Consider the following 17,392-nt stretch of genomic DNA (forward strand, 5'->3'; position numbering starts at 1 on the left):
GGGGCGATGCTCTGCCCACCAGGGGGCGATGCTCTGCCCCTCCAGGGCGTCACTCTGCCCGACCAGAGCCACTCTAGTGCCTGGGGCAGAGGCCAAGGAGCCATCCCCAGCGCCCGGGCCATCTTTGCTCCAATGGAGCCTTGGCTGCGGGAGGGGAAGAGAGAGACAGAGAGGAAGGAAGGGGGGGGGTGGAGAAGCAAATGGGCGCTTCTCCTATGTGCCCTGGCCGGGAATCGAACCCGGGTCCCCTGCACGCCAGGCCGACGCTCTACCACTGAGCCAACCAGCCAGGGCCTATAACTTAATTTTTAATGGCTTTGTTTTACAATCGACTTACAAAATCCTTGACAATTTAACAATTGGCTCTTGCACATTGGTACAAGCCAGCTACAGCACACCACAGGTCACGGGTCCCTCTGGGGAAAGACTGGGGAAATCACTGATGAACACACTTTCTGTGGTATTGAAGGGTCATTCTTCATAGGGACCTGGCCTTCTCCTGTAGTTTGGGATCTAAAAACTGACTCAGGTCTGAAAACAGAGAAGGAACCAAGATTTTTCATTAGGGCATGTGCCCTCAGGCTCTGGATCATTCATGTAGGAAACAATGTGATGTGAAGATAAGTAGGGAGAGATTTGGAGATAGAGTGACGCAGCCATAAGCCACAGAATGCCATCAGCCACCAGAGACTGGAGGAGACAAGGATCAGAAACTAGAAGTGTGGCCCTGCTGACACCTTGATTTCTGCTTTTTAAGCCATAAAGTTAGTATTAATTTGCTATAGCAGCCACAGGAAACTAACCCAGTTGTCTTGTAAACACTTGTCTCATTTGAAGTCTTTGCGTGATCTTCAAATGTCTCTGCATCTGTTCAGATCTCTCCAATGCAAGTCTCCTGGTCCCACATTGGCACAGGGGACTTGCAGAGCTGGGTATTCAACCTTTCCTGAAACCCCGTACTCTTGGAAGATCTCCTGAGTATGTTCTTTTACTTTATCTACTTCCAGTGTGGACTCTGGCCCTCAAATTCTGCTTTGAATTGGTGATTAATCACTTGGGCCTGTTACCTAACTGGTGGTGGCACAGTGGATAGAGTGTCAACCCAGGATGCTGAGGTCCCCACTTTGAAACTCCAAGGTTGTTGGTTAGAACGTGGACTTGTGGGTTTGAAGGTGGGGCAGCCGGCTTGAGCATAGGATTGTTGACCTGATCCCAAAGTCGCTGATTTGAGCACAGGGTCACTGGCTCAGCTTGAGCCTGCTGGGCAAGGCACATATGAGAAGCAATCAATGAACAACTAAAGTGAAGCAACTACAAGTTGATGCTTATTATCTCTTTCCTCTCCCCCTTACTTCTTGTTTCTCTCTGTCTAAAATAAACAAACAAACAAAGAAACCACCTGAGCCTATTATCTCTCTTCAATGAAACAGCAACAGCCATTTAATTCCATGGTTCTTGTTTATATATTATATTTCCCTTATGTTGCTTCAGCATCATGGGCACTGCAGTAGTCCAGGCCTCCTGTCTCACTCAGTCCATGCACCACAGTACAAATTTTAACCACCGCACCACTAAATATGGCAGTGTTTCACCTGTCACCAGGGATAGGATCCTCATTGCCAGCCAACAAGAAAATGATCCCATACCAAAAGCCCATTGCAGAGTCAGCTTGCTGGGACAACTTGTAATACAAATGGCCTTAGATTAGATTTGCCAGAAACACTATGAGACAGAATTGAAGGCAGAAGGTTTACTGGGAAGGGGTCTCAGGAGATGTTCTCGTAAGAGCATGACAAAGGTAGGATCGTGGGGGCAATATAGTTGCAACACAGATGTTAGCCTATCTATAATGAGCTCAGCAGTGGGGATGGCTCTTCAGAGGAACCCATGCTTTGAAATTTCTACGTTAGCCAACCATTGGCCAAGGGCAGTGCCCTGGGAGTGGGATGAATTTTGAGGCGAAGCAGTTCCCTGTTGACTACAGCACTTTCTCCGTGAGGGGTGGAGCCTGGAGCAATCAGCAGCCTGCATTCCCAGCAGCTGCAGCATGTGTGTGCGGGTCCTGGACAGGAGGTCTGAGTGGCACATCACCATGTCCACTATAGAGCTTAAGCTTCAGGGTCTTGCCTTTGTGAGGTCTGAGATGGAGCCTTATCAATGTCTTCACATGGTCCTACATTTTTGTAAAATAAGCAAAATAAATATTTTTTGCCAGACTAGTGGTGCTCCAGTGGATAGAGAGTTGACCCAGGATGCTGAGATCCCAGGTTCAAAACTCCGAGGTTGCCAGCTTGAGCACAAGCTCATCTGGCTTGAGTATAGTCTTGCCAGCTTGAGCGCGAGGTCACCAGGTTGAGCATGGGATCGTCCACATGACCCATGGTCACTGGTTTGAGCCCAAAGGTTGCTGGCTTGAAACCCAGGTTTGCTGGCTTGAACAAAAGGTCAATGGCTCAGCTTGAGCCCCCAGTCAAGGCACATATGAGAAACACTCAACGAACAACTAAAGTGCCGCAACTACAAGTTGATGGTTCTCATTTCTCTCTCCCTTCCTGTCTTTCTCTGCCCCACCTCTTGCTAAAAAATAAAAAAATTAAAATTTTTTTGGTGACAGAGACAGAGAGAGAGACAGATAGGGACAGACAGACAGGAAGGGAGAGAGATGAGAAGCATCAATTTTTCATGCAGCACCTTAGTTGTTCATTGACTGCTTTCTCATATGTGCCTTGATGGGGGGTGCTACAGCAGAGCAAATAACCCCTTGTTCAAGCCAGTGACCTTGGGCTCAAGCCAACGACCTTAGGGCTCAAGCTAGTGACCATGGGATCATGTCTATGATCCCATGCTCAAGCTAGTGACCCCATGCTCAAGCTGGTGAGCCCGCACTCAAGCCAAATGAGCCTGTGCTCAAGCCAGCGACCTCGGGGTCTCGAACCTGGGTCTTCTATATCCTAGTCTGACACTCTATCCACTGCGCCACTGCCTGATCAGGCAAAAAAAATTTTTTTATCCTGTTGCTTAAAATGAGCCCCTAAATTGTATAAGCTTCAAGGCCCACTAACTCTGGATCTGCCCCTAAAAGTGAGAACAACTCAAACCAGTCAACCTATGCTGAGTAGTGTTTACTACATCAAGGCTAAGCTGTTATATCAAAGAGACCTTCAAAATCAGTGGATTAACAAACACAGAAGTATAATTCTCTATCTCCTCACAGTCCTAAGGGAGGTCCACTTGGCAGGATAACTCTATTTAGACATCCAGGGACCCACTTTTTTGCTCCATAATCGCCTAGGGCAGGTGTTCTTAACTACTTTCATACATTGGACCACATGGCAACCTGGCAAATCTTTTCAGAATAAAAGAAAATATATAGGACTAAGCAATCCTATTTTTATTGTAAGACAGTTACCAAAATATGTTTTAAAACTGTGATATAGTAATTTATGTGCTTCTGCATTAATGTGTTAAAGAAAAAGTAACTCATGGCAGCTTTAATAGCTATTGTAACTTAAAGTAGAAATGAATCTAAATAATATTTTAAGATGCCTGCTAGAAAATAACCCAATATGAAAACATCTGTGACTTCTTTTGGTAACAAAGTCATAAGTTCTGCTAACACTATTGAGGTTTGTTGCCTGCATTTGTAGCAGACATGTGGTGGACTGAATAGTGGCCCCCCAAAGTTGTCCCTAATTCCTGGAACCTGTGGCCTTAAGTGGTAAAAGACTTTATAAATGTGACTAAGGGTCTTGAGATGGGAAGGTTATCCTGGGTTGTCCAGGTGGGTCCAATGTAATCACATGTGTCCTCCTAAGAGGGAGGCAGGACGGTCAGAGCTAGTGGTGGCAGGTGACACCAGAAAGCAAGAGATGGGAGATTGGAGCGATGTGAGGAAGGAAACACGAATCTCAGAATGCAGATGACTTCTAGGAGCTGAAAGGGAAGTGGATTTTCCTTTAAAATTTCCAAAAGAAACCAGCCCTGCCTACACCTTTATTTTAGACTTCTGAGCTCCAAAACTGTGGGAGTATGAATTGTGGAATGTTTTTGTTTTGTTCTTTTTGTTAGGTAATTTTTAATTTCTATTTATTTAAAAAAATGATTGATTGATTTTAGAGAGAGAGGAAGGGGAAAAGAGAGAGAGAGAGAGAGAGGAACATCGAACTGTTCCTGTATGTGCCCTGACCAGGGATCAAACTGGCAACCTCTGTGCTTCAGGATGACCCTATAACCAACTGAGCTATCCAGCCAGAGCTGATGTTTTCTTTATAGTTGTGAAAAAAACTCAGAAAATGTACCACCTTAATCATTTCAAAGTGTACAGTTTAGTAGACTTATACGGTAAGTATATTCTATTGTTGTGTACCCAGTCTCCAGAACATTTTCACCTTGTAACTGAAACTCAGTACCCCTTAAACAAAATTCCCCACTCCCCTCCCTCAGCCCCTGGCAACCACCATTCTACTTTCTGTCTCTATGAATTTCCTACTCTAAGTACCTCAGGTAAGTGGCATCAGACAGTTTTTATCTTTTTGTGAAAGACTTATTTCACTTAGCATAGTGTCCTGAGGTTCATTTATGTTGTAGCATGTGTCAGAATTTCCTTCCTTTTTTAAAGGTAAATAATAGTCGATTGTATGGATATACAGAATCATATCTTGTTTATCTAGTCATCAGATGATAGAAAATGTGTTGGTTTTTTTTACTCTTTTTTGCGACAGAGACAGAGAGAGGGACAGCCAGACAGGAAGGGAGAGAGATGAGAAGCATCAATTCTTCGTTGCAGCACTTTAGTTGTTCATTGATTGCTTTCTCATATGTGCCTTGACTGGGGGGCTACAGCAGATTGAGTGACCCCTTGCTCAAGCCAGTGACCTTGGGCTCAAACCAGATGAGTCTGTGCTCAAGCTGGCGATCTCAGGGTTTCAAACCTGGGTCCTCCGCGTCCCAGTGCGATGCTCTATCCACTGTGCCACTGCCTAGTCAGGCAAAAATTTGTGTTGTTTTAAGTCACTAAGTTTGTGGTAATTTGTTACAGCAGCCATAAGAATCTAATACAGAAAGGAAATGTTAAATTTCAGATAGAAGTTAATGAAAATAAAGACTTTTTCTGCTCTTCCAATTTCAAAGGCCTGCTCTGCATTTTTTATTTTTTATTTTTTTAGTGTGTATGTGTGTACACGCAAGTGAGAAAGAGAGAAAGAAGAAGGGAGGGAGGGAGAGACAGGAAGGGATAGAGACAAGAAGCATCAACTCGTAGTTATAGCACTTTTGTTGTTCATTGATTGTTTCTCATACATGTCTTGACCAGGGTGATCCAGCTGAGCCAGTGACCCTATGTTCAAGTCTGTGCTCAAGCTGGTGACTTTGTGCTCAAGCCGGATAAGCCTGCACTCTAGCCAGTGACCTCAGGGTTTCAAATTTGAGACCATAGTGTCCCAGGTCAACGCACTATTCACTGCGCCACCACCGGTCAGGGAACCTGCCACCAATTCTTATGTCAGGTTAGCACCCCTTCCCTAGATGCTGCCCTTGTCTGTGCTGTGCAGTCTGGCTCTCAGAGGTGTCCAGGTTCCAGCTCACTGAAAGGGGAAAGAGAACAGGACCACCTGCCCTGGGTTTGAAAGCCTGGATTTGGGTGAGGATGCAGTCACGTGGCCACACCCAATGTAGAGGGTGCAGGAAATGTCTTGCATTTGGTGGCCCAAACCAGCCTCTACCTCTAGTTCTGAGGAAAGAAGAACGAGAGGAGTTTAGTGGACACGGCAAAGTCAGCAATCAGGTCCTCTCAAGGGACTCTCCAAATGGGAGGAGTCAGGTGACAGAGAGCACAGCCAAGTTTTCTTAATAAACCCAATACCTGTGAGGCAGAAGGTGCCAGGTTAGGCCTGGGTGCCAGGCAAAGTTGTCTTCCCAAGGCATGCATCTGTTGTGTAAACTTGGCAAGTTTCTTGACCTCTCTCAGCAGCAGCTTTCTCATTTTTAAGGTGGGAGAAAGCACAGCATCTACTTGAGAGGTGTGGTGAAAATTCACCACTCTCGTGTGTGGAAGCCCCACAGACAGGGAGGTGCCGACGAGAGCGCCTCCTCCTTGTACTTACTTTCTACTGGCTGCTTCACTGCCTTGGGTGTGTTTCCCAAAATGTCTTCATGGTTCCCTCCCTCCTATAGGTCTTCAATCAAATGTCACCTTTTCCAACTGTGCACACCTGACTCCGTCTCCGGCTTAATTTTTCTCCAAGGCACTTCTTAATACCCAATATCATTTATATGTATATTTAGTTTATTATTTTGTTATTGTTTGACCCTCCCACCCCCAGTGCAAAGTCAGCTCCATGAAGGGCAGGGAGGTTTTTGTGTTTTGTTCCCTGTTGGATCCTCAGCGCCTAGAACAGTGCTGACCTATATTAGCACTCAATAAATACATTCTTGAATGAACAATTGACTGAACAAACAAATAAAAGGATGGATTGGTCCAATCAATTGGTTGAAGACCTCAGCTCTACCTGAAATTCTGAACAGACCCTTTCATTCACATCTCGTATTCATGGCAGGTGGGGAGGGGTAAGGAGATCTGCTCTTTTCTTTATTCTTTGCTGTCTCAGCCTGACAAACTTCCTCTTCCCACCACAGTCACCCTTCCCCTGGGTGGCCTCCCCTGCCCTAAGCAGCGCCCCTCTGGGAGCTCCTCACCACCCCTTCACATTTTGGCAACCCCCAGAAAGATCAGCTCTCCCCTGCCATGCCCCCATCTCACCTGGGCACCTATTCTCGTGGGGCGGGATCTGCCTAGCCCTAAGGATCGTCCCACTCAAGAAAGCACCTTCCCTCCTCAGTTTCCCCTTCCTAGACTCCCCTGGTTCTGCCCTGTTTCTGGCTTCCCAGCCTGGGTCTGCTGCTGGCTCTGTGCCAACCTTAGCACTGGACCACCTGTCTGTCCAGGCTAAATGTTGCAGTGTGGAGCTAGGACAAGAATTATATCCCAGACAGAGTCGAGGACAGAGCATCGGGGAGACTGAAGTCAGAGATCCAGACAAGACGGCGCGGAGCTCCCATGGATGGTGAAAGGGGCTCATAAGCCAGGAATAAAGCCAGGTAAGGGGCTTTACAAGGGTGGAGGACACCTCCCTGAGTCTCCTACCACCATCCAGCTGTGGTCTGACCTCCAGCCCTCCAGCTGTGGCTGACCTCTGCCCTTGCCCTCCAGGAAGAGTTGCTCTCACTGAAGAACTGGAGCTGCAGCTCCCGCCCATTCCCCAGGACCCGGGACCTGAGGCAGCTGCAGGTGAGTTGGGAGAGTCAGGTCCCGCCCTGACCTCACCTGGCTGCTTCTCTGGCTTCTTCGGTGGCCCCTTCACTTTCCCCTCTCACTCGTCCCTGTCTGTCTGTCCTCCCCCTCAGTCCCACTGGCCTCTTCCCCTCTCCTACCCACACTGGCTGCGCCCTCTCACCTGTTCCTTGACCTTTCACCTTCACCTGCTCCTTCCTCAGTCCTCCTCACCTGTCCTCCCCCCCCCATCTCTCTCACATGCAGCCCTTACCTGCCTCTGTCTCCCCTCCTCAGGTGTGGGAGCGCCCTGTGGCCTTGGAGGCTGAGCTGTCCCTGACACTGAAGGTCCTGGGGACCGTGGCTAACTTAACCCCGGGGGACATCTTGGACCAGCCCCTTCACACTCTGTGCCACATCCACGCCAAGCTTCAGGCCTGTGTGAGTACCCTGGGCTCCCAGGTCATGTTTGTGGTCTCTGACCACCATATTGTCCCCTTTGTCCCAGGTCCTGCCTCACACACCACCCTCCTCTGCCCACAGGTCCCAGCTCAGTCCACAGCAGGCTCCGGGCCGCAGGGCCACCTCCGCCACTGGCTGCACCGCCTCCATGAGGCCCAGAAGGTGAGTGACCAGGAGGAGAAACTAATGTTTAGTAGCAGCTGGGAGTTCAGACATGAGAACCACTGACCTGTTCCTCATTTCTCACAGGAGTCCTGTAGCTGTCTTAAAGCCTCTGTCACATTCAACCTCTTCTGCCTCCTCACCCATGACCTAAAATCTGTCACCAGTGGAGACCTGTGTCTCTAACCCCTGAGACCCACCTGCAACCTGTCCCAGCATATTAGATTTTATTTATACACAAATTATGTCCTCTAGATTATTACTTCCTAACCCCTATTTATTTATGAAGCTCTCCAAAGCTGTCTATTCTTGCACTTTCCATACAATGTGTGAAAATAAACAATCTGTCTGTGACATTGACCTTTTTCATATGTGATGATACAAATGGCTGCATGACCACATATTTGACTTTGGCTCTCTGAGTATGTGTGTATGAGTGTGGGAGGGGAAGAGAAGGAGTGAGAAGGCCACAGGGAGGGTGGAAGGGAGAGAGGGAGAGAATAAGAAGAAATGAATGAGGACTGAAAGGACCACTAAGGATGTCTCTAGCCACAAGTAATGGAAGATTTCATTGCAAATGACTTAAATATATATAACAAGTGAGAGTTACGCCAAGTAATAAGATAACAATAAGCCTCTACAGGAGGCTATGGCAGGGTCAGGTCAGTGGAACAATAGCTTTATCATGAACCTAAGCCTTGATTCAGTGGATATGTGTCAGATGTGTATTTGTGGTTCATTGACCTAAACCTCCCATGGCTCTATACCTACTCATTTTCAGGGTGGAGATCTGCTGGGAGGAATGTCACAAAGAGAGTTGTCACCAAAATGTCATTTAAGTTCCACTGTGGGCATTGTTCTACGCAGACAATTGTGTCATCTACAGTTTTATTTCTTCTTTTATAATCTATATGCCTTTTATTTCCTTTTCTTGCCTTATTGCACCGATTAGAACTGTGGACCTATGTTGAATAAGAATGGTGAGAGTGAATAGCTTTGTCTTTCTTCTGATCTTCAGAGAAAAGCATTAATTTTCATCATTTAGTGTAATGTTAATTGTAGGGTTTTTTGTTGATGATTTTTAAGAAAGCAATTTGAGGAACTTCTCCATTCTTATTTTTCTAAGCATTTTTTTCTTTCTTTCTTTTTTTAGTCATGAATGGGCAAATGCTTTTCCTGCATTGATTGTTATAATTGTGTGATTTTATTTTAGGCTGTTTGGGTGAATTGTATAATTAGTTTTCAAATATTAAATCAGCCTTGCACCCTTGGAATAAACCTCATTTAATCATGACGTATAATTCTTTTTTTTTTTTTTATATATATAATTTTATTTTTTTTAATGGGGTGACATCAATAAATCAGGATACATATATTCAAAGATAACAAGTCCAGGTTATCTTGTCGTTCAATTATGTTGCATACCCACCACCCAAAGTCAGATTGTCCTCTGTCACCTTCTATCTTGTTTTCTTTGTGCCCCTCCCCACCCCCTATCCCTCTCCCATTCCCCCCTCCCCCCCCCGTAACCACCACATTCTTATAAATGTCTCTTAGTTTCACTATTATGTCCCACCTACGTATGGAATAATACAGTTCCTGTTTTTTTCTGATTTACTTATTTCGCTTCGTATCATGTTATCAAGATCCCACCATTTTGCTGTAAATGTTCCGATGTCATCATTTCTTATGGCTGAGTAGTATTCCATAGTGTATATGTGCCACATCTTCTTTATCCAGTCATCTATTGATGGGCTTTTTGGTTGTTTCCATGTCCTGGCCACTGTGAACAATGCTGCAATAAACATGGGGCTGCATGTGTCTTTATGACGTATAATTCTTTTGATCTATTGCTGAATTCTATGTGTTAATATTTTGTTAAGGATATTTGTGTCTGTATTCATTGCTTATTTTTGTCTGAGATAATAAATTTACCTCAATTTTAAGCCAGTAGAGCTAGGGCTTCCTGTTACTTGCAGCCAAAAAAACACTCCTAATGACACACATGGAAATGAAGACAAGTTTCCCTTAAAATTGAAAAATTCAGCCCTGGCTGTTTTGCTCAGTGGATAAAGCATTGACCTGGCATACAGACATCCCTGGCTTGATCCCTGGTCAGGCACACATAAGAAGCCACTATCTGCTTCTTTCCCCCTCTCTCTGCCCCTTCTCTCCCTCTTCCTCTCTCGCAGCCAGTGGCTCAATTTGTTTGAGCGCCAGCCTGGGCACTGAAGATAGCTTGGCTAGTTTGAGCATCAGCCTCATGTGCTGAGGATAGCTCAGCTGATTCCAGCATCGGCCTCAGACTGGGTTGCCGGAGGGATCCCAGTTGGTACGCATGTAAGAGTCTCTATCTTCCCTCTTCTCGCTTAAAAAAGATTTTTGAAAAATTATGGCTGCATAGAGTTATTCTGTCTCCACCATCACCTGGGGCTGGGATTGGTTTGAAGCTGCAAGGTGTCCAAGTAGTCAGTATCCATAGAGGGGGATGGGAAGATGGATAATCCAGGCTGCATTTCAGGGAACCAGGCACGTCTGCCTACTTCCATCTCTGTGACATCACTATTTCTTCAAACTTCTATTTCTTGAAAGTTTTGCTACATGTTTTTCAAATCATTTCTGCTTCTTCATATCTATTTCTCCATCACATCTTCTCTGTCTCCAAAGAAATGACTTTGCCCTCTCCCTCACAGAAGCTGCCAGCTAGAAATTCCTCACCATTCACACTGCTCTCCTGCCTACCCCGCCCTGCCCTTGCTTCTCTGCCACCATGGATGAGCTGTCTCTCTTCCTAATATGGGCCAGTGCCTGGTCATGTCTCTCTTGGCATTCCTCCATAAATTACCTCTCCCTTAATCTCTGTTTTTCAAAACTTGCTTTCTACAAGTACTTGCCTGTCAGCAGTCTCCCCTTTTATAAAATCTTTCCCTCTCTCTCTCTCTCTCTTTAACAAGAGAGACAGAGGGAGAGAGACAGAGAGAGGGACAGATAGAGACAGGCAGGAAGGGAGAGAGATGAGAAGCATCAAATCTTTGTTGCAGCACCTTAGTTATTTATTGATTGCTTTCTCATATGTGCCTTGACCAGGGGGCTACAGCAGAACAACTGACCCCTTGATTAAGCCAGTGATGTTGGGCTCAAGCTGGCAAACATGGTGTCATGTCTATGATCCCACGCTCAAGCCAGCGACCCCATGCTCAAGTTGGTGAGCCTGTGCTCAAGCCCACAACCTTGGAGTTTTGAACCTGGGTCCTCTGCATCCCAGTCCGATGCTCTATTTGCTGTGTAACTGCCTGGTCAGGCATAAAATCTCTTTCTTAATCTCTCCTACTATTCCTTCACCTCACTTTTCCACTGGCTCTACTTCCTTACCCATTCTGGTCTCCATAACCCTGGCAGCTAGCTTCTGCTCCTAAAGCTCCAGTCAACATCAACAATCTCTTCGTAGCTAAATCTTGTGACAGCTTCTGCAGTTTTTACCCTAGAAGACTTCTCAACAGCATTGAACCCATTCCTCACCAGCTCCTCTTGTAACTGTCTTTCATGTTGATTTTGTGACATCACATTCTTCTTGTCTTTCTTCAACTTCTTGTTTCTTCTTCTCAATTACATTTTCCATTTTTTTCTTCTTCCCATCTCTTAAGTACTGGAACTTCTCAGGTTCTTATCCTGGACTCTTGTCTCTCTTTCCTCTTTACACTCTCTCTGGTCATCTCAGATATCCCTGTGGGTAACTTGGAGCTGGAGACCAGCCACCTTCTCACTGATTGCCCCTGTATCAGTCCACTTAGGCTGGATTTTACTATAGTAACAAATGACTCTTAATTTTCAGTGGTTTATAACAACAAAGGTTTATTGCTCAATCATGCAATGACCATCTTGGGTAAGCTGAGTCTCAGATTCTCATGAGTCCAAGATGAAGGTCCAGCCCTTGGATATTTCTAGTCTTAGAATAGAGCTAAAAGCACACAGTGGACCATGCACTGGTTCTTAGAGCCTCTGCTCAAGACTTATATGCACCACTTGACCTCTGCTCCCATTTCATTGGCCCAAACAAATAACATAGCCAAGCCTGAGGTCAAAAGAGCAAAAATTTGGATCCCTCACATTGGAAGGGATGACTATATTTAGAATAATAAGGTAGTTTAACACATCCTAAATTCATATCTTTAGCTCCAATTTTAAGGACAAGAACAAATTAATTTGATTATTGTCCATAGAAACCAGCTCAAATTCAGATCCAAACTGGACCACCTAATAAGCCAATAGCAACAAAGACTCAAGATTTCTTTGCCATCTTCTGAATAATGATCTGTACAAAGGGACTGGCTAGTGAAAACCCCTATCTCTAAAAATGAGCTAGTCTGCAGTGCTGTGAAGGTGGCAACAGTGGGCTGCTCTCCATGGTTCTGAATACCACTGTTTGATGGAGCGCGTTGGTTTCTTCCATTCCTGGGACTTTGGTGAATGACTGTTCATTTCAGCACTTGTAGATTGTTTTAAAAAATAAAATGTTGTCACATCACATATGGATATAATCACATATGTGTGTAAAACAAATAGAACTATTATTCTGCTGTCTATGAAATACAAATATGTTTATCAGGGATTCTTTTCTTTTGTTTAAATAATGGAAAATCCCAACTCTACTGGCTTAAACAATCAGGAATTTACAATCTCAAGAAGAAGCCAGAGGGAGAGATAAATAAAAGTTTGCTAATTTAGGAAGTCACATTAATGCTATCAATAACCCTGATTCTTCCCATCTCTCATCCTGGCCATCCTCAGCATTTCAGTCTCCTTCTCCAGTTAGATTTCCTCATGGTCATGGTGGCTACCAGAGTTCTAGACATTATCCTCTTTTTCACTGAGGAAACTCTTTCCTAGAGACCCTTAGCAAACTTGTCTTCATGCCCACACTAATATCTTATTGAGAATTAAAGCCTCTCTAGTGCTCCTCATCTCCCTTACTCTGCTCTTTCCCCTGTAGCACATATTACCTTCTACATACTATAAATTTGCTTATTATGTTGTTGTTTGTTACCTGTCTCTCAGGGGTCCCCAAACTTTTTACACAGGGGGCCAGTTCACTGTTCCTCAGACCATTGGAGGGCCACCACATACAGTGCTCCTCTCACTGACCACCAGTGAAAGAGGTGCCCCTTTTGGAAGTGCAGCAGGGGGCCGGATAAATGGCCTCAGGGGGCTGCATGTGTCCCGCGGGCCATAGTTTGGGGACGCCTGCTCTAAGCTCTACCAGGGCAGTGATTCTAGTCTGTTTCATTCACCTCTGTGTTTTTCAACACCCAAAATAGTGTCTAGTACATAGTATATGTTCAATCAATATTTTTTGAAAGAATGAATGACCATCACATTGACCAGCATGTGTCACCTGTCTCAGCCTAAAAGATTCATTGACAAGGGACATGAAACAACTATGATTAGGTGACCAAAGATGGTCCACTTCATGGAATCAGGTGAAGACCCACTTCCTCTATGGGCTCAGGCCACAGCAAAGAGGATAAATTGTTTAAAAATCAAAACTGGGATGTAAAAAGGGACAAATATAAGGTGACAGAAAATGATTTGACTTTGGGTGAGAATATACAACATAATCAACAGTTCAAGTGCTATAGAAATGTTCACCTGAAACCTATGTACTTGTATTGATCAATTTCACCTCATTAAAGTTAATTTTCTAAATAAAATTTAAAAAATCAAAACTAAAGTTAGTCTGACCTATGGTAGTACAGTGGATAAAGTGTTGACCTGGAATTCTGAGGTTGCCAGTTTGAAACCCTGGGCTTGCCAGGTCAAGGCACATATGAGAAGCAACTATGAATTGATTATTCCTATTCCTCTTCTCCTTCTTTCTCTCTTTCTCTCCTCTTTCTAAAATCAATAAATACAATCTTTTTTAAAACTGAAGTTCTTTCGGGCCTCCATAATCTATTATAGTCCTCCAATACCTTTTTCATATTGTCTCTTCTCACTTTGAATCTTCAACTCTGCTTTTCTCCTCCTCATTCTCACAGATGGCTTTGCTTCTTATACTGAAAACATAGAAGCAATATAAGAGAAACCCCATGTGCCCCCATTACCACATCTGCTTACCCACCAGCATCTGATCCTAGATATTCTGTTGTCCTCATTTTAAGTCCAATTTTTCTGTTTGGAGCCTGGGTTTAACCCCTTTCTCACTCACCAGCACCCTCCACAATTCACCCCTTTATCCTGCATCATAAGTTTGCCTCTGTGTATTCCTATAATTCCTATTAAAGAAATTTTAATTCATTCCCACATCCTTTCCAGCTTCTACCCCATTTCTCTGCCTCCCTGTGTTAGGGTTCTCCAGAGAAACGAAACCAACAGGAGATATATCTATATCTGTATATCTCTATATATTTACCTATCTATCCTCTATCTATATGAGAGAGAGAGAGAGAGAGAGAGAGAGAGAGAGAGAAATTATGAGGAATTGGCTTACACAATTATGCAGGCTAAGTCCCAAGACCTTCAATCAGCAAGCTGGAGACCAGGAGAGCCGATGTGTAGTTCTAGTCCAAGTTCAAAGGCCTAAGAACCTGGGGGAAATATGGTATAAGTTTCAGTCCAAAATCTGAGAACTCAAGACCCAAGAAGCCAATCTTTCAGTTCAAGTGGAAAGGCCATAAAAGACTGATGGCCCAGTTCAAAGACATCAGGTAGGTGGAGTTCCCCATTATTCAGCCTTATTCTTCTTTTAAGGTCTTCTAGGTAATGCTGAATCTGACCATTTTTCACTCTGCCACTGCCCCCACCCTGGTCCTGTTTACCATCTCCTGCCTAGACCATGGCAGCAGCCTCCTCCCAGGACTCCCGCACTCCTAGCCCCAACCCCCCAGTCTGTTCCCCACATACAACTGGAAGGACCCTGTGAACATCTGAGTCAGGTCAAGTCCCTCCCCTGTCAGGACCTATCCTGACACCATCACACTCAGAGTCAAGGACAACAGTTCTTATATAAGGCCCTACATGACCTCCCCCTGTGACCACTCTGACTCCATGTCTTCCCCTCTCGTCCTACCTCTCCACTCTAACCACACACTCCTTGCCATTTCTCAAATATTCCTTTGCACTTGCTGTTCTCTCTGCCTGTAATGCTCTGTCTCCAGAATCACTGTAGCGCCCTCCTTCCTCTCCTCAGATCTTCGCTCAAACGTTTCTTCTTGAACCCCACTACTCCTGGCTGCTCCATTCATAATTGCTCTTACCCTACTCCGTCCTCCTTGACTGCCTCACTTCCCTTTATAGCATATACTGCTATGTGGTATTTAATCATTTTATTTATTCTATTTTGTTTATTGCCTGTCTTTCCAATTGGAATGTAATCTCTAAAAGGGCAATTTTTTTTAGAGAATTATTTTTTAAATATTTTTAATTTATTTTTTAAAGAGTGAGAAGCAGCAACTTATAGGTGGTTCACTTTAGTTGTTCGTTGATTGCTTTTCCTATGTGCCTTGAGAGGGGGTGGAGCTCAAGTCAGTGACCTGGGATTCAAGTCAGGGAACTTTGGGCTCAAGGCAGAGACCTTGGGATCATGTAGATGATCCTGCATTCAAGCTCTTGGGCCCTTGTTCAAGCCAATGAACACACATTCAAGCCCATAACTTCGGGATTTCAAACCTGGGGCCTCAGTGTTCCAGGTCTATGATCTACCCACTGTGCCACTATAAGAGAGGGATATAAGGGAAATGTTTGCTTTTTAAAAAATCTATTATGTAAAGTTTGCATTTGTCGCTCCTTAACACACATACACAATGTTAAGTGGTAGAACATGGCACTTCTGGGACAAAGCTTTAAAGGCCAGTGCAGGTTTTGCTTGCTTTTTTCCGTGGCAAGGAACTGACAGTGGTCTGATTATTGGCTGCTTTGTACAACCTGAGTGAGAACAAGGACAAGCAAAGCCCCAGACTGACCTGTGATGCACATAGTATGAGAAAGAAATAAACCTTTGCAGGTTTATTGGTTACTGCAGCAAAACCTCTCTGGGCTATTTGTTACTGTGACAAAACACAGTTTGTTTTAACTGGCAGTTTCATTGTCACTGTCCCATTTGTATCTATGAAAAGTACTGTATTTCCCCATGTATAAGACGTACTTTTTAAAAAAATTTGACGTCCTCGGTTCCTGAGATTAGCATTAGAGAGGAGAGCACAGAAAGGCCACATGGAGGAAAGGAGAGGTAGCCAAGATGGAGGAATGCTGAAGAAGCCAATTTGTACAGAGTTTGTGCAGAGAGAAGGAGATGGGGAACAGAGGTGAATAACTCTGGTGAGCTAGAAACCTTTAATTCTAGGAAACTCGGATAAGTCAGTGGCTTTGGGAGCCCTGAATGAGTGGGTTTTGGAGCCCAGTGTGTGTTTTTACTTGTCCGCTGGGTACAAGCTAGAATTAAAGCTAATGGCCCACCAAAAAATAAAAAAAATAAAAAAATTGGGGTTCTAAAAACTGGATGCATCTTATACAGTGGTTGTGGATTTTTTTACTTGCATTTCCTGCTTTTTCATGCTTGTTTTTGTGCTCATTGTTGAAGACAGTGATTCGTCATCAGACACAGATGAGGACAAGCTAATGGATGAGAGTTTTGACAGTGATGAGGAGTTGTATGAATTTTATGATGAATAAAACTTGAGTTCAATAACTTTATGTAATACAATTTTTTCAAATTTTAGGCCCCAAAATTAAGGTGCATCTTATACATGGGAGCGTCATATACATGAGGAAATGCAGTAAACGAGAACACATGTTCTCTACCTTTAGCAGAGAATCCAGCACATAAGAGGGGTTCAAAAAGTGGTAGCTGTTCTTGGCATTATTTTTATTATTGCCATGGCCATTATTTTTAGTACTACTACTACTTTTTTTTTTTTAGCAAATACTGTATGATTCTACTTAAAATTTTTTTCCCATAGATTTAAGAGGGAGAAGAGAGGGGAAGGGAGAAAGAGAGAGAGAGAAAGAAACATCAACTTGTTCCAAGCCTGACGGGGGTCAAACCCACAATCTCGGAGGGCCAGGAGGACACTCTATCCCAGCGGTTCTCAACCTGTGGGTCGCCACCCCGGCGGGGGTTGATCGACCAAAACACAGGGGTCGCCTAAAGCCATCGGAAATACATATTTTATTTAAAAATGTATTGTATAATAAATATGTATTTTCCGATGGCTTTAGGCGACCCCTGTGTTTTGGTCGTTCGATCCCCGTCGGGGTCGCAACCCACAGGTTGAGAACCGCTGCTCTATCCACTGAGCAATCCGACTAGGGTCCACATGATTTTACTTATATGTGATACCTAAAGTAGTCAAAATTCACAGAGACAGTAAGTAAGAAGGGTGGTTATCAAGGGCTGGGGGAGGGGAGAATAGAGAGTTATTTAATTGATACAGAGTTTCCGTTTTGGGTGTTTTTTTTAATTAAAAAAATTCTTTTTTATCTTACTCTTTTAATCACCACCTAGCA

General features: G+C 44.3%; 1 protein-coding gene across 1 annotated transcript; it reads left to right on the plus strand.

Moving 5' to 3' along the window:
- Nucleotides 1-4,292: 4,292 nt before the first annotated feature.
- LOC136381053 (interferon lambda-1-like) lies at nucleotides 4,293-8,077 on the plus strand. Its single transcript, XM_066349390.1, has 5 exons — nucleotides 4,293-4,341; nucleotides 7,170-7,285; nucleotides 7,565-7,708; nucleotides 7,811-7,891; nucleotides 7,979-8,077. Exons 1-5 carry the CDS (start codon nucleotides 4,293-4,295, stop codon nucleotides 8,075-8,077), a joined length of 489 nt encoding a protein of 162 aa, XP_066205487.1.
- The last annotated feature ends 9,315 nt before the right edge of the window (nucleotides 8,078-17,392 follow it).

The sequence above is a fragment of the Saccopteryx leptura genome, chromosome 9 (assembly GCF_036850995.1).
Source record: "Saccopteryx leptura isolate mSacLep1 chromosome 9, mSacLep1_pri_phased_curated, whole genome shotgun sequence".
In the NCBI taxonomy this organism is placed as follows: Eukaryota; Metazoa; Chordata; class Mammalia; order Chiroptera; family Emballonuridae; genus Saccopteryx; species Saccopteryx leptura.